Here is a 17,017-nt window from a genome sequence, read left to right on the forward strand (position 1 = left end):
AGACCATTACACACAGATAGGTCATTGCAAAGGGAAGGCTGTATGGAGTGAGTCTGGAGCCTGCGCCTGGCACTGAGGCTTAATGGATGTTAATGGTTGCATGGAGCAGATAAAGAGGTTGCACCTAGGCTGGGCTCCACTCCAAATCACTGCCATTACTTACTCTTCTAAAACCTTTTGTGCTCCAAGTTTGTCCATCAGCATCTGGAACTGGGCTTCCTCATCTTCATCCATGTCACCCAGTTCCTCTTCTCCTCTGGATTGATATACCTTCTCTTCCTGGACCTGAGCCACCTGTTCACCTGCATCTTCCTGAGTTGGCTTATTCTGGCTGAAGAAGAAGTGACCTGAGAAATGCATGGCACAAGGGTCTAAATTAGGCAATACTCGCCCAGGAAGACCTTCGCTTCCTCAGTTACCAGGAATCATTTGAGGTTCACCTGAGAGAAGAGAAAGGGAAACATTCCCATGGCAAAGATACCTGGATACCATGTTTCTGATTTTGTGTTTTTCCTACTTCCAAGAGATACTGCTATTGATGCTAGAACCTGGAAAAGGCAGAGGGCATGACAGGCACTATGGCACCTTGGTGGTTCTTAATCCTTTAAAGTCAGGCTTAGAACCCACCTCTTCATTGATTTCTTCTCTAAACAATAAGACCTTTCCCTCCAACACACTCTAGCAGCCTGACTGCCTATGCTGTACACTATCATCTAGCCATCCACACTGCCAGCATTGCTGTATTTCACATTCACCAGTTACTTAACAGTTTCGGGTGTTCTTTTTCCATATTTATACTGCCTAGTAAGTAATACAGCAATCTTTCTTATCCTCCCTTGTGAATTATAAGTTCCTCAAGGGCAGGCAAGGCATCAGATAGTTCTAAGTAAACTATATGACACCTTGTATGAACTAGATGTGTGGCGGAACTTGCCTGTTGATATATCTGACCAGTATTTACTTTAATCAATATCAGATCAGTATGATTTGATGGCATATCTGGTTTCTTTGTCTTGTTCATGGATCTCAGTTCTCCTTCCTCCAGATTACCTTGAGAGTGACTGGTCTATTCAAACCCTCTAGAAATTCCTCTGATAGCTGGCACCCCTTGACCAGGAAGACTCAGTCAGACCCAGTCGGAAGTGAGCCTTGCAGTCATCCCACTCTGTCGTCTACTAGTTTCAAGGTAGAAATAAGGGGCTGTGAATCTTATCTCAGCTCCCTGTTTCATGCCAGGCCTTCTGCCAGAGCTTCCCTACATCCCCCTGGCTATTCCTGGGTGGCAGGGGACTTGGCAGTGACAGTGTGGTGAGCAATGAGAGAGCAGTACAGTAGTATAAGCAGCCAAGGAGGACATGTGAAAAGAGGCCCCTCAAATCCAGAGCCTGGAAACTTCAGGACAGGCAAGTTTGTGCTACAAGGACATTCAGATCTGGCAGGGCATGGGTGCACTTTATGTAGCTTTAAGTAGACCCACGCCCTGGGGCCCAGCATCCATCAGAACTTACTAAAACCGGTGGTGAACTCCTCTGGGGTCAGAAAGCCATTGCCGTCAGCATCCAGGGCATCAAATACATCCTCCAGCTCCTCCAGGCTGAGTGGCAACTCCTCATGGAGCCTCTGAAAACAACCCAGACCACACTGGTAAACACTCTGATGATCACGGAGGGCTGAATGGGACTGCAGAGCCCCCTGCCAAAAATATCTAGTGTCGGCTCTGACCTACGGAAGCAAGAAGCAAGCTTCTGAAGCCCACTGTACCACCCTTTCCTCCTTTGACTATTAGAACGTCCACACATTTACTGGATGCCTATCAATGTGCTAGGAAATTTGTTAAGCAACTTATAAACAAACATATATATATATATATATTTATCAATACATTTATATATATATATCATTTATAGTTATAAATCTATATTTGCATTTAACTCTAATGACAATCCTCTGAGATGGGCATGATTATCACCATTTCCTAGAGAAGCGTGAAGTTAAATTACCTGTCTCAAGATTGCCTAGCCAGTAGTTGACATTGCCAGGAGTTAAATCCAGGTGTGACTCCAAAACCAGTATGCTTTACAAGTATAAAGAACTGAAACTGTGAAGAGCTGAACCCCATTGTAGAATAATTCCCACACAACATGGTGCTGTCAATTTAAATGAGACAAATATAAAGAATATGGCCTGGCATGGAGAGAAAGCTAGAGTTCCGCTGATCCACCAAACTTGCTGAGTGAGCAGCAGGCCAGGTTTTGTGCCCGGTTTCCCCTGCTCTGCCCAAGCCCCCTTTCCTTTGCCATGCTACCTCCCCTGTAGAAATGAAGGTGTGGGCCACACTCAGAACCTTCCCTTATGAAGGCCATTCATGTCCCAGGGCCCCAGCACCACATTTGTAAGTTCAAGCGTGGATTCTTTAGCTCCAAGGAGGTGCTGAATAAGCTTCCTTCTTCCCTCTGTGTGACCTGCACCTATCCCAATAGGCTAGCTCTCAACTACTCCCTGATAAGATGTTAACTGCCACTGGCTTAAGGTATTGATCCTCCAAGGGTATTTGTGTTTTAAGGGGAACTAGACAAGACGGTTGGTAAGAAGGTATTAAATAGACACTAGACCTGAGTTCTGGGCTGACTGGGACCACACAGTGAAGGAAGGGAAGAGACCAACTGATGAGGAGAAACTTGGCAGAGCTGCTAATGCCTCCCTCTGGCCTTCTACCTGATGTGTAGTGGCCCTACACATTAAATATGAATTAAATATGAATTAAATATGAATGAGTTTTTTTATCCTAAAGAAAGGGGAGTCAAGGTGCGCATGAAAATTCTAGAAGTGCATCTACTTTGTATACAGTAGAATTTCTGGCTTGCCAATAATCCACAAACCAGCTGTTTCAAAAGCCACAGGAAGAGAATGAGGAGTGAAGAGCAAGTCAATTTTGCAAGCAGGAAGTTTATCAGTTTCGCTGAAACAAAAGGCATCACATTGGAGGTGGGGTGAAAACCCAAGCTCCTGTCCCACCCAGATTCTAGACCTTTATTTTGAGAATATCCTCCTTATCTCCCCACCCTCAGCCTAGAATTGCTGGACCTGATCTGAAATGTGATATCTCACATTGTGCTGGGGCTAGAAATGGGCTGGAAGGAAACTGCAGAGGTCGTGGGACTCTCAATTTTCCTTTGGCCCAAACCATCCCACGCATGGCACGCTTTGTCTTATTAGCGTGAAGCAGGAAAAGCTCAGTTATCCCCGCACCTTAGGCACTGCTTCTGCATCTCACCACACCTCTGATCACAAATCCTTCCCATTCTCTAATCCCAGTCCTTGTCTTCATCTCAAAGCCGGTTTCCTCTTTCTGTCATCAATGAAGATGGGGAAAGCAATATTATATCTTCCAAGCAATATTACATCTTATTCTTCATGCCCTGGCAAATCGGAACTGAGTGCTTCTTCGGCCTTCTCTGCAAGCTGCGCCATGCCAGATTTTTTAACCTCTCTTTATTGGCTTTACTTGAAAAATTCTTTAGTCTTAATAACTATAATTATCTCTTATTTATCTTTCAGGGCCTGCAGAGCTATATAAAATCAACCGGTTTTATTCTAGTCTTGTCCCCTGGGTACCTAGTGCTGTCTATAGACAAGATTATTCACCCCTCTGTTTAAATAACCTGCAAGGCTGTGAGATTTACATAGAGTCATATAGCAGAGCCCAGAGCTGAGACAAAGAACCATTTTCCCATTCAGGAGTCCCACTATAGTCCAGCGGCGCTCCAATGTATTCATTCTATAATACCCTCTCTGCACAGCCCACACCTGTCCACCTACCGTCTAAAGTCTCTCTGGCCAGCATCACTACCTACTATCTCTCCAGAGATCCTGATTCACTTGTGGATCCTATTTCATTTTCACTTTCAACTGGAAGGGCAGGCAGGAGAGAGAAGAAAAATAGAAGGAAGTCAGCTCGCCCTATTCACACAGCCTACTGCCCAACTGGCTCTTTAGAATTTCATGGCTCCTTTAAACACTGGCCTCCCTCCACCGCTTTCAAGTTCACTGATTTTCTGCTTTGCTCTCAGCTCTGACACCACTTCCTCAGTAAGCCTGTGCAACCACCATTTTCTACATGCTCCCCAAAATATATTTCTCTCATGTATAAGTCTCATCTCAGTTTGTATTTCATATACTGCAGATTGACTCATTGATGAATGTCTGCTGCCTCAGTGGACTGGCAGCTCTGAGAACAGAAACCCCACCCATTTTTCCTCAATAGTGTATCCCTATGATCTAGCCCAGTGCTGACAAACACGGAGTAGGTATTTGTTGAATGACTGAATAAACAAATGAGTGACTAAGTAGTGATTACAGGAGATCCTGAACACCTATTTCCAGAACACTGGTCTAGGCTTCTGACTAGCACTACTGCTGGTTCCCAGGCAAGGTTTTATAAACTGGGGATTTACCAGTACCTGGACCAGAGTGCGACCCTGCAGCAGCAGTATTAAGAGCTCAGGTTCCGAGAACCATGGGAATATGCTGTCTTCCGTCGCACTCCAGCCAGACCCCTCTACTTTCCTGGTCACCGGACCAGTACCATGCCTCATGGAGCCTAAAGCAAATGTTTGCACAGTTTTAAACAGGTCTAAGGGAACATTCATTAAAGAGAAAACCAGGAGAGAGACATCTTTCTGGCCAGATTTAAAATTTCCTGCTTTTCCCATTCAGACCTCTGTCCAAGCGCCCATCGACCACTCTCTTCCCTGTAGTGTAGCTCAGCTTCCAGAACCCAATGGCTTTGGGGTGAGAATGTGAGGTCCTAGAGGCAGGAAATACCTTTTTTTTCTGTTTTGTGCTTCGATGTGCTTGGTTTGGGCTGATTGCTTGGTGTAAACTGGGATTTCTCAATCTCTGCGCTATTGACATCCAAGAGTGGATAATTCTTTGTTGGAAGGGAAGGTAGAAGAGGGGCTGTCCTGTGTATAATAAGATATTTAGCAACATTCCTGGACATTATCTAGTAGATATTCATAGCACCTTCCTCTCCAGTAATTTCAATCAAAAATGTCTCCAGACATTGCCAAATGCCCTCTAAGAGGCAAAATCATCCTCACTCATGTAGACTGGATGCAAACGAGAATAGCACCAGCTGGATACAAATGGAAGGACCCCTCTTCAGCAGAAATGCCCTTTCTTTATTTCTGAAGAACAAATGACTTGCGCTTAAAATCGCAGTATGATGGCACAGCCACTTTGGAAAACAGTATGGCAGTCCCTAGAAAAATTCAACACAGAATTATCATATGATCCAGGAATTTCACTTCTGGGTGTGTACCCAAAAGAATCGAAAGCAAGGACTTGAAGGATATTTGTATACCTATGTTCATAGCAGTATTATTCACACTCAAAAGTGTGAGGCAACCCAAGTGTCCATCAGCTGGTAAATGGATAAACAAAATACGCTGAGTGAAATAAACCAGTGACAATAGTACAAATACTGTATGATTCCACTTATATGAGGTATCTAGAGCAGTCAGATTCATAGACAGAAAGTAGAACGGTGGTTCCCGGGACTGAGGGAGGGGGTCAGGGAGTTCGTGTTCCATAGGTACAGAGTTTCTATCTGCAAGATGAAAAGAGTTCTGGAGATGGACGCTGGTGATGGCTGCACAACAATGTGAATGTACTAAATGCCACCAAACCAGACACTAAAATATGGTTAAGATGGTACATTTTATGTTATGTATATTTTACCACGATTTTTAAAAATCAGTGTGGAGAAAACCAGGACAAGGGGTAAAAGTCCCTCCGACCCTGCACCCACACACACAAGTGTGTTTATGGAGGGGATTCCAGGTAAATGCTCTACCTGCATATGCTCATTTGTTCTCTTCTAATGCTACAAATACTTCACAGGTGAGGAACTATGGCATAGAGGGAGAGTGAAGAGACTTACACAAACACACTGCTAGTAAGTTACAGATTCGAGATCAAAATTCAAGTCAATTTACCATAAAAATCTTTAAAAGTCTTCTTGGCAATCAAATCAGGAATCAGCTAACTTTTTCTGTAAAGGGTCAGACAGTACAGGCCCTTTGGTCTTTGTCACACTACTCAGAGTGACAGCCGCTGTGGGCAATATATGAAGGAATTAGCACACTATGTTCCAATAAAATCTTATTTGCAAAAACAGGTAGTACACCAGATTTGGTTGGTTTGCCAACTCTTAGATGATTCTTAATAGTTTGGGAGGTAGGTATCTAGCATTGGTAGATAATCATTTCACTCTTCTAAAATATCAGGGACATAGAGTTTTTAAGGCTCTAGGTTTTTCAGAGAGAACTCCTGTCCATCCTGTCCCCCATCTTCCGCCGCCCCCACCCCCGTCTGCTACAGAAATCCCTTCATGCCCTCTCTAGCCTGGCCTTCTCATGTCCCTCTGCCTCCATGAGGCAGGACTGACTCTCACTTGGAGCCCTCAGCCCCACAACTCTGCCTCTCTAGGGCACTGCACCAGACCCCAGTTCTGCCTGGAGTGACCCCATGGAACCCAGAGAGGTTCCTTGTGGAGGAGGGAATGGGTGGAGCTGAGGATTCTCAAACCTCTGCTTACACTCTGTTCTCACATGTCAGAGTCCCCCATATGCTATCACTGAGGCAGGATGTCTGCATGTGGAGCCCAAGTACAGGGCAGCTGGCACATCAGCTCTTGGTGCAGACCACCTTAGGTCCCTCCAGATCCCTCCAGGGACCTCAAAGGAGAACAGCTTCTCCTGACCCCTTTCCTTTCCTTTTGTGCTCCCTGCTCCATCAGGGTAGGCTGACTACCTTCTGCTCAGGGTGAGACCACTGTAGCAGTCTCTTCCACCTCTCAGATGACTGTGAAGTCCATATCACTCTCTGAAAATGGATTTTTGTTAATCAGGAGAAAGAACAAGAGCACTGAGGGAGGGCTTAACCCTCCCATTCCTTTTTAAAAACAGACAGCAAGCTCTCTGTGGTTTTATTCCAACTCTGCTTCTCCGCGGCCTCCTCTAGCCTCTAGGTTCTCCATTCCACATGGCCCATGGCTTCTCCTTCTTTGAGAGCCATTCTCTGCTCTAAAGGGCCTTTCCTGGTGGCTGAGGGGCGTGTGTGTGTGTGTGTGTGTATGTGTGAGCTAATGGTGAGAAAAGTGGTGGCCAGATCCAAGGAACTGGCCACTAACCAAAAGGACCTGATTGACCACCCCAAAAAGGAGCTACGTATGGGAGTGACAGGCAATAGGCAGATGTCTGTAGGTTCTGCCCAGGAGAACCAAGGGGGGGGTCAAGTATTGAAAACAAGAGTGGCCTGAGCCCACTTGTTTCCCAGGTTTTCCGCCTCAATTCGTGCAACTACCAGGTGGTGGTAAAGCTCTGGGAGAAGCCTGTGGGGCCGAGGAAAGACCCACCACCTACAGCTGGTTCACATGGGCTTTCCACAGAGAACCCAAGATGACTGTTCTTCACTTGTCTCTTTCTAGCTCATCTCTCTCCAGACAAGACCAGTGAAAGCAGCAGAGATGGTACTTAAATATTGTGTTTTGTTCTCTCTCTTAATAGCATTTTCTTAGAAGAATGGAAAATTTCAAAAGCTTTGTTGTCCACAGGTACACAGAAACTTCAGAAAACTAAGGAGCTCATAGAAATAAGTGCCATGGACACACAAGCATCTGCTAGATAGGATGTCCATCCTCTTTCCTCCTGCCTGAGTCAGGTGTGAGGAATGAGGGAGGAAGACTGAGGAGGGATGTAGCTGAGTCAGTATCTCTGGGACTTGATGTTTCTGGTTTCATTCTAAGTCAAATACAAATGATTTCTGCAACAATGTACTCTTGACAGTTTAGAATTCCATGCCTCTCCCTCCATTAAAGAGTGGGTTTTGATAAAGGTTAACTGGGTGCTATGCAGTCAGTTGTAGCACGCATGTGGCCCTCACTAAATGTGATTTTCCTTTTCTTTCTTTCTAGAAGGGATAAAAAAAAGTGAAGGATGCCATTGAAACTACCATCCCTAACCACCATTAACACAGACCTGTGAATGGCAATTTTGAAGTTTTTAGACAGAGGTTTGTCAATGGTTTCCTCAAAACACACTGAACTTCGCCTCCCATGTGAAGTGAGACTTTGTGAATGAGTTTCAGTGACAGAAATTTATTGGGGGGGTCAAGTATTGAAAACAAGAGTGGCCTGAGCCCACTTGTTTCCCAGGTTTTCCGCCTCAATTCGTGCAACTACCAGGTGGTGGTAAAGCTCTGGGAGAAGCCTGTGGGGCCGAGGAAAGACCCACCACCTACAGCTGGTTCACAGGCCCATTCTTAGCCTTCACGTCTCATAGCTCACACATGAGAGCAGAGGTGGACTGATACTAATGAGGTCTACATTTCATTGCCTGACTTTAGTGTATTCTGAAAACCTAGACTTAAAACAAAACAAAACAAAACAAAAAAACCTGGCCATCATAGGTCTTTATCCTAATAGCACAGCTGTATATCCTTCCAAAAATGGTCCTGACAGAGCGAGTGGTGAAAAAATTGGGGGACAAGAGTTCCTGTCACAGAGCTCTAGTGGAGCTTGCATTTTTATTCACATCGGTGTGAAATCATGACTGCAGCATAAGAGGCATAAGTGAGACACTGAGAAAAACCTTGACACTAACGGTGGAAAGGCACCAGAGCAGAGGTGGGTAAACCATACCCTGGGCTATGAATTGGACCTATTGCCTGCTCCTGTATAGCCAGTGAGCTAAGAATGGCCTTTGCATTTTTAAATGGTTGAAAAAAGAATATTTGATGACACATTAAAATTACATAAAATTTAAATTTCGGCGTCCATAAAGTTTTATTAGAACAGAGCCACGCTCAATCATTTACATATTGCCTATGGCCGCTCATGCTACAGCACAGAGTTGAGTAGTCATAATTGAGACCACATGGCCCATAAAGCCTAGAATATTTTCCTGGCCCTTTACAAAGTTTGCTGAGCCCTGCAATAGGCAATGCTGTGCACTGAGAATCTGCAATCTCTCTCTGGAAATGCTGCGAGAGGGTTAAGTGTGGTTGGGTTTGAGGGTAAGGGACCAATAAGATGAACTCCAGAAATGCCTCCTTCCCAGGTTGTTCCTGACACTGTACCTGTCCGTAAGGCACACATGGCACCTCACAGGAAGAACTTTGGCAAAGCTCAGAGCTTTGTAGTGAAGCAACAAGTCAGTGCCTTTCCACCTTTGTTTATTTACCATGTCTTAAGTCCCTTACATTGTTATCACCCTTTCCACAACTCTGGGGAGTTACTGAGTCAGAGAGGGGACAAAAAAAATTCCCCAAGTTTGATGGAAAATAAAGGTCAGAAAAATAAGGAACCCAGGAGATCTGGCTCCCAGTAGAGTGTGGACTAACGCTTCCTTCTAGGGTAGAATTGATGGCATCTTTTCTGTTAAAGACATCACCTCAAAAGGGGTAGTCCTAAACTGAGGGACACAGGGAACTCAGGCTGTTTGGCATTCCAGGTGGGCAGGCCCAGCTGGGGCCCCTCTTACCTGCATATCCCTCCTGGCAATGAAGCCCTTGCCCCCTGCATCACAGGTCTGGAAAAATTCCTGTGCCTTCTTCTGCATGGCCAGCCTTGCCAGCGTCAGCTCCTGGGTCTCCTTACACTCCAGGTCGTCCAAGGGACCCGGGCAGGCCTCACTCCCCTTTGGTCCCTGGGCAGGTCTCTGGAGTCTAGAAGCCACATTCTGGCCAGGGGTAGCCATTCAGTGTTGTCAATTTCTTCAAGTCTTTTCAGAACCTGAGAATGAAAGATGAGAGATGGAGACTGAAAAAAAATGACAGGGGATGAGAGGGAAGCACAGAATCACTCACCAATGTGTCCTAGCATCTCTTAGCAACCACCTCTTAATTAGCAGAAGCTCAGGACAAGGGAAAAGTGTATTGTGATTACTAATAGATCAGCCAGCCCATCAAAAAGAAAAGAGTGAGGAAAACACACATTTCCAGATTGAAAGGACATAGTTAGAGGAAACCTGAAAATAATTTCTCCCAATTTAAACAAACAACAAAACATCTTGACAAACCAGCTATTGTTTATTGAATGTTTACTTGTAGACAGGCACAAGGCCATGATCTTGACGTATATTTTGTCATTTCTCGCATCTCTCTGAAATAGATGTTATCATCTTCATTTTATTGAGGCTCTGAGAGGTTGAGTGATTTGACTAAGGCCACACAGCGAGTTTGTACAAAAGGTGAGATTTAAATACAAGGTCATCTATCTGTATTTGATATTAATCCCACGCTGCCCTGACGCCTCAGCATTACCAACAGTGGAGGACTCCACTCACTCAAATGAACTCTCCTGTATCATTCACAATCAGCTAGTTCTTTGTGAGCTCTTAGCCGATTCCTTTTGTGGGGTCATAAGAAAGTGCACTGTCCTCAAGGAGCTTCCAGTTGTACTGGACTTCCAGGCCTCTGGCTCAGCTACACCGTGGCTCCAAAAGTCATCTACTATTCGAATCAACACCTTCCACCTACCAGATTTATCAAGAGCTATGGGCCCGGAGCAAGAAGACTGCCTCAGCCTCAGGAATGGACTCCATGTAACGGAGCCTGCAAAAGGCAGAGCAGGCGGCACCTTCTCACTCCACTCAGGCTAGACAAGGAACTGCCACCCTGACTCCTCTGACCAGCTCCTCATTTGGGAAATGGTCTTTCTCTTCATTCCTACATGTTATGAACTGGCTGTCACCTGGTCACAAGCAGATTTAATATTTTTATTGTCTTCCCTAGATGGAACCACCTTGGGTGTTAGCCCCAAGAGAGCAGGGCTGTGTCTACATGGTTAATGTGGATTGCCTGGCACATCTGTGTGCAATACTGAGCTTAGAGAGAGCTTTTGGGTAATGACGGTGGTAACAGCTGAGCTTCTGTAAACATGTAGCATGAGCAGAACGGCCTGCTATCTTCCTGCTGTCTGCAAGGTCTCTGCCATTTTCTAGGTGCTACCTCATTCCCATCTGCTGTTCCAGGATACTAGACTAATAATACCTGTCATTCCTTGAGGGTTTTGTCCTGCCAGGAGCCTAAAATACTTCATCATTTGAAACCTGACATCCTTCCATAAGGTAAATAGCATTAGGATTCGTGTCATACAGATAAAGAAACTGAGCTTGGGAGAGGTTCAGTAACTTGGATCAAGGTCTAGTACAGTTAGAGACCTCATGTACTTCCTACACTACACTGCCTTCTTATCATGGGTCCCGGCTGTGAGTTTGCTCTTCATAGTCTACTCATCCCCAACTGATAATAACCTAAGTCACTTCCCAGAGGCATGCTCCTCATTTTAACATTTATCTTTCATTCATACACTCACTCATTCATTCATTCTCACCTACTGATTACCATGTAGCAGGCTCTGAGCTAACACTGAGAAATGCAAATATAAATAAAACATGGCCCCTGCCCTTAATGAATAAGTCTCTAATGGTAGGATTTTAGTCATGGTGACTGGCAGTGGAGGAAGGTGTTTGGGGTTGGGTCCCTCCTCCATATCCTTCAAAATAAACTATATAATAATCAACTACTACTGACAAGCTGTGTGACTTAAGTGAGCCCCTGAACTACCCTTGGAAGTGGGAATTAGTAGAGATGATCTCTCTTTTCTAGGTCCGACTTTCTCTGGCTCTCTGCCTTCCTTGGCTCATGTCACAGGTGACACATGGTATGAAAGAGCCAATCTAATAGTTCTAAAGAAGCCAACTATGAACATTGGTAGATAGACATTTTGTCTAATTTGATTTTAACCCCAGTTCCTAGCCTTGAATATGGCAGAGAGTAGGTGCTCATTGGTTGTTTGCTGAATGAAGGAGGATCAATCTTTTGCTAAATTCTTTGCAGGAAGGCCTGAGAACATTTGTATTTCAGTCAGGTAGCTCTATGTCCAGGATTTTTAAAATCTCATCAAGAATAAGCCTAGACTTCTGTTTCCAGAAAAGATGAAGCAACAGGGACTAGATTTAGCCTCCCAGTTGAAATAATAACAAATCCAGACAAAATATTTTTTTAATGGTTTTCAAAACACTGAACATCAGGTAATGAAAGATAGGTCTGAGACTAGAATAAGCTGAGCGAGGCCCCTGAGTGCTAAATTAAGAGGCCTTTACTCTCAGGTGCTAACCCTGTATTTGCACAATTCTGTGAGTGAGTATCTTCTTAAGAATGAGGTAAAAAATTTAAAGAGGATCCGAAATTTAAAGAGGAACTCACTCTTGAAGCTATGTATCTGAGAGTAATTATCTTCTAAAATTTTGCTCTGTAGGGGCTGCACTCACCTTACCCTAGGCCAAGCCCTGTTCTTGGGAGATGGGAAACCAATATAATGAGCCTGTTATTACCTAAAGAGTTTCTAGGTCATGGCATAGGAAGGGGAAACCCAGGCAGAGCCTGGCAGACTCTCTCTCAGTTGAAGAAATCCAACTATATACTGCTTATAAGCCATGCACTTTAAACATGAAAACACAAATAGATTAAAAGTAAAAGATTGGGAAAATATATACCACATTAACACTGGTCAATAGAATGCTGCATATTAATATCAAGTAAGGTAGCTTCTAGAACAAAGACTACTAATGAAGATAAAGTCATGTCATAATGATAAAAAGTCAACCCATTGAAAGGATATAATAGTCCTAAATACTATATACCTAATAACTGGGTTTTAAAATGATGAAGCAAAAACTGACTGATAGACCTGCAAGGAGAAAAAGACAAATCCACAATCATATTCAAACATTTCAATATCCCCTCTATCAATAATTAATACAATAAGTGGACAAAAATCAGTTAAGGATACAGACTTGAACAATACTGTCAACTATCTTGACCTAACTGAAATTTATAGAACACTTTACTCAACAAAAGCTGAATACACTATTTCCAAATGCACATGGAATTTTTAACAAGACAGTCTATATTATGGTTCATAAAATGAGTTTCAATAAATTAAAAAGGATTCAAATCATATAAAGTATGTACTTTGACCCCAGTGGAATTGGAACCAATAACAGAGAGACCTCTAGAAAATCCTCAAATATATGAAAACTATGAGTCCACTTCTACATAACCCATGGGTCAAAGAAAAAATGAAAAGTGAAATGAAAAAGTGTTTTGAACCAAATGAAAATGAAAGTGCCATATATCAAATTTTGTAGGATATTACTAAAGCAGTACTCGAAGAAAAAAAAAATTATAGCTCTAAACATATATCTTAAAAAAGGTCTCAAATCAATAACCTCAGCTTCTAAGAAATAATAAAGATCAGAGCAGAAATCAATGACATTGAAAACAATAGAGGAAAACTATAGAGAAGATTTAAGAAACTAAGAATTGGTTCTTTAGAAGATCGGTAAAGAGAGAAGACACAAATCATAATATCAGGAATTTGAGAGGTGACACCATTACAAATTCTACAGACATTAAAAGGCTAATAAGGAAATATTATGAACAACTTTATGCCGATGAACTTGACAATTTAGACAAAATGAACAAATTCCTTGAAAAACATTAAATATCAAAGCTCGCTCAAGAAGAAATAGATAACATGAATAACACTCCATCTATTTACAAAATTGACCTGGCAGTTAAATATCTTTCTACAAAAACCTCTAGGCCCAGATGGCTACATCGATGAAACTCTTCCAGTAAATTAAAGAAGATGAAATAATTCCTAATACATTCTATGAGGCCAGGATTACCCTGATACCAAAACTGGATAAAGACATTATGAAGAAAAGAAAAATACAGGCCAATATCCCTAATGAACATAGATATAAAAATTCTTTAGAAAATTTTAACAGTTCGAAATCAACACCATATATAAAACAAAAAATACGATCCTGACCAAGTGAGGTTTTATCCCAGGAGTACAAGAATGGTTTAACATTTGAAAATCAATAACATCATTCACCACATTAACACCTTTAAAAAGACACTCCTTATAATCATCTCAATAGATGCAGAAAAAGCACTTGACAAAATCCAACATCTGCTCCACATGAAAACTCAGAAAATCAGGAGGTTACAACTTGAAAAAGGGCATATACCAAAAACCAACAGCTAACTTCATATTTAATTGTGAAAAAATCTGAAATACTTAGGGATATAGTTGACAAAAAGTGTATAATAACACTGAAAGCTACAAAATATTGATAAGAGAAACTAAAGAAGACAGAAATAAATGAAAATATATGCATGTTCGTGAATTAGAAGATTTTATGCTATTAAGATGCCATCTCTCTATATATTCATATAAAGATTTATCTCAATCCCCATCAAAATCCCAACATGATTTTTTGTAGAAATTGACAAGCTGATTTAAAATTCATATGGAAATACTAAGAACCTAGAATAGCCAAATCAATTTTGAAAAAGAACAACAAAATTGGAAGACTAACACCACCTGATTTCAAGACTTTTAAACCTATGGTAATCAAGACAGTGTGGGATTGGCACAAAGAAAGAAAAATAGATAAATGCAGCAGAATATAGACTAGAGAATCCAGCAGAGAAAGGATAATCTTTTCAGCAAACGGTACTAGAATAATAGGATATCCATTTGAAAAAACGAATGCCAGCTCATACTTTATGCCATGTACAATAAATGACTCAAAATGGATCATAGACCTAAATGTAAAATCTAAAAATATAAAATTGTGAGAAGAGAACATCTTCGTGACCTCGATAATTTGGACATTATCAGAATTTAAAATTTCTGCTCTCAAAGTATATTTAAGTCACAGACTGGGGAAAAAAAATTTCCAAAGCCTATATCTGATAGAGTATTTTGGCCTGGATTATATAGAACTCTCAAAACTTATTAATAAAAAACAACAACTCAGTTTTTAAAATGGGCAAAACATTTGAACAGGCACTTGATCAAATAAGATATATGGACAGAAAATAACTACATGAAAATGTTCAACATCATTAGTGATAAGGGGAATACAATTTAAACCACAATGAAATACCACCACACACTTATTGGAATTGCTAAAATGAAAAAGACTGACCATACCAAGCCTTGAAAGTATGTGGAGTAATTGGATGGCACTCCCATACATTGCTGGTGAGAATGTAGAATGGTATAATCCCTTTGGAAAACATTTAGCAGCTTCTCTAAATAGTCCAACTCCCACCATACGATCCAGCCATCCCACTCTTAAATATTTACCCAAGAGCATCAAAGCATATGTCCATACAAAGGCCTGTACATGAATATTTATAGAAGTTTTAGTTGTAGTAGCCAAAACAACATAAATGTTCATCAACAGGAGAATGGGTAAAAAAACAATAGCAATGGCTGTGGTATATACACATGATGGAATGCTACCCCTCGGTAAAAGGCAGGAGCTATAGATCCAAATAACAAAATGGGTGAATCTCAAAGTGATCATGTGAATGAAAGAAGCCAAACAAAAAGAGTACATCCTGTTTTATTTCACTTATATAAAATCATAAAAAATGAAGATAATCTAAAGTGACAGAAAAGAGATAAGGGAGAGTAGAGAAGCACGAGAAGGAAGAATTTCAAATGAATAAGAGGAAACTTTTTGGGTGATAGGGGTATGCTCCCAATCTTAATGGAGGTAATAGTTGCATGGAGATATATACAAAATATACATACAAACATACATACACACATACACATATACAAATATATATCAAAATGTATCAAATTACATACTTAAAATATATGCAGTTTCTGTATGTCAATAGTTCAATAAATCTATTTTAAAAAACAGAATAGATCCAGGCCAGAAACTTCTCTATTCTCCAGGACTTGCAAATCTAGTTCTGCCTATTATATTTCGTCTCAGGAGCCTGATTCCACATTTTACATTCAACTCCGGCAAGCAGAAAATGCCTGAAAATTAAGTAATTTCTCCATGAAAACCCTCAGTTCTTAACGTAGGAAGCTAAATGAGCTCTGAAAATAAGGGAGCAGGCAGAGCCCCTCTTGAAGCCCATTCCCCTATTGTGAGTTCAGCCTCCTCTGTCTTATTTCTTGGCTTGGCTTGGCCTACAACATTTGCACAGTGTCTGTAGGTTTTCCAAAGGGAATGGAAGACAAAACAATAGAAGTGCTCTACTTCTTTCAAAATAAAATGGAAGCTCTACGACAGGCTCTGCTGTCTAGCATTTGGATGAAGCCCAGGGATGCCCTGGGCTCAGGACTGAACACAGCTTTCTGTCTCAAAGAAGTTTTAGACCAACACAGTAACATGCATAGAAGGAAAAATGGTGGCGTATGTTCCAAAGGCAAGCAGAAAAGGCCATCACCGTCACGAAGGGAACAGAGAAATTTTTCATCTGCTTGTCTCTCTAAGAGCATGCAGACCACTCTTCTCCCTCCAGAGTGGTTCTATAAAAGCCTTTACAAACGGAAATTATCCAGCCCTCAACCACTTCCAGGAACATTTCCCAGACTTCTGAAGAAATTCTAGCAGCTTAGTAACTGCTGCAATCAGAAAGTTCATAGATGGAGCCTAAACTCCTCCTAAAGGTTTGACGTTAAGCATCCCTCTATCCCCACTCTAGGCTCAGCAAAGATGGAGAACAATTGGTAGCCCCTTCCACAACATACCCCTTGCAAACTTGAAAGCAGCTACTAAGTCACCCTGATCTCCCTTGAATCTTTCCTGCAGCAGACAGTAAATCAAAAGTCCCCAAAGCATCCTCAGGATCTGTTCGAATCTCCTTAATCACCCAGGCTTCAGTAAAGGAATACTCTATATGCAGCAGTATACCAAGTCTCTACCACTAACTCCAAGTTAGCAGTGTCACACAAAGGCAGAGATGAGTGAGTCTTGTCAAAATGAAGGAGGGTTGCTGAGCAAAGGGTTTCAAAGCTCCAGTAGGAATGGATGTGAGATGCAACAGGGCATGGTGTGTGCTGGAGCCCTGGGGAAAAAAAAACAAGTTAAGGAAGAATGAAGGTATATAAATTTTCTAG

The 17,017-nt window shown here is 42.0% G+C and overlaps 1 protein-coding gene across 8 annotated transcripts in view; it reads right to left on the reverse strand.

Annotated features, from left to right (window-relative positions):
* The window catches only part of CRACR2A (calcium release activated channel regulator 2A), a 139,691-nt gene that overhangs the window by 80,831 nt on the left and 41,843 nt on the right, over positions 1–17,017 (reverse strand). For 5 of the 8 annotated variants that reach the window (XR_004956000.1, XR_004955996.1, XR_004955997.1 and 2 more), the window contains exons 3-5: positions 9,546–9,796; positions 1,509–1,620; positions 164–347 (exon numbers count right to left, since the gene is read on the reverse strand). Coding sequence is in view for 1 of the 8 variants with exons in the window: in XM_016150146.2 (XP_016005632.2) it covers positions 164–347; positions 1,509–1,620; positions 9,546–9,761 (512 nt within the window). In the remaining 7 variants the exon portion in view is untranslated. Of the gene's footprint in view, positions 1–163; positions 348–1,508; positions 1,621–9,545; positions 9,797–16,648; positions 16,966–17,017 lie in introns of all 8 variants that reach the window. The other 3 variants (XR_004956001.1, XM_016150146.2, XR_004956002.1) reach the window with 2 other exon arrangements.

Source organism: Rousettus aegyptiacus, unplaced genomic scaffold (genome assembly GCF_014176215.1).
Source record: "Rousettus aegyptiacus isolate mRouAeg1 unplaced genomic scaffold, mRouAeg1.p scaffold_m13_p_2, whole genome shotgun sequence".
NCBI lineage: Eukaryota > Metazoa > Chordata > Mammalia > Chiroptera > Pteropodidae > Rousettus > Rousettus aegyptiacus.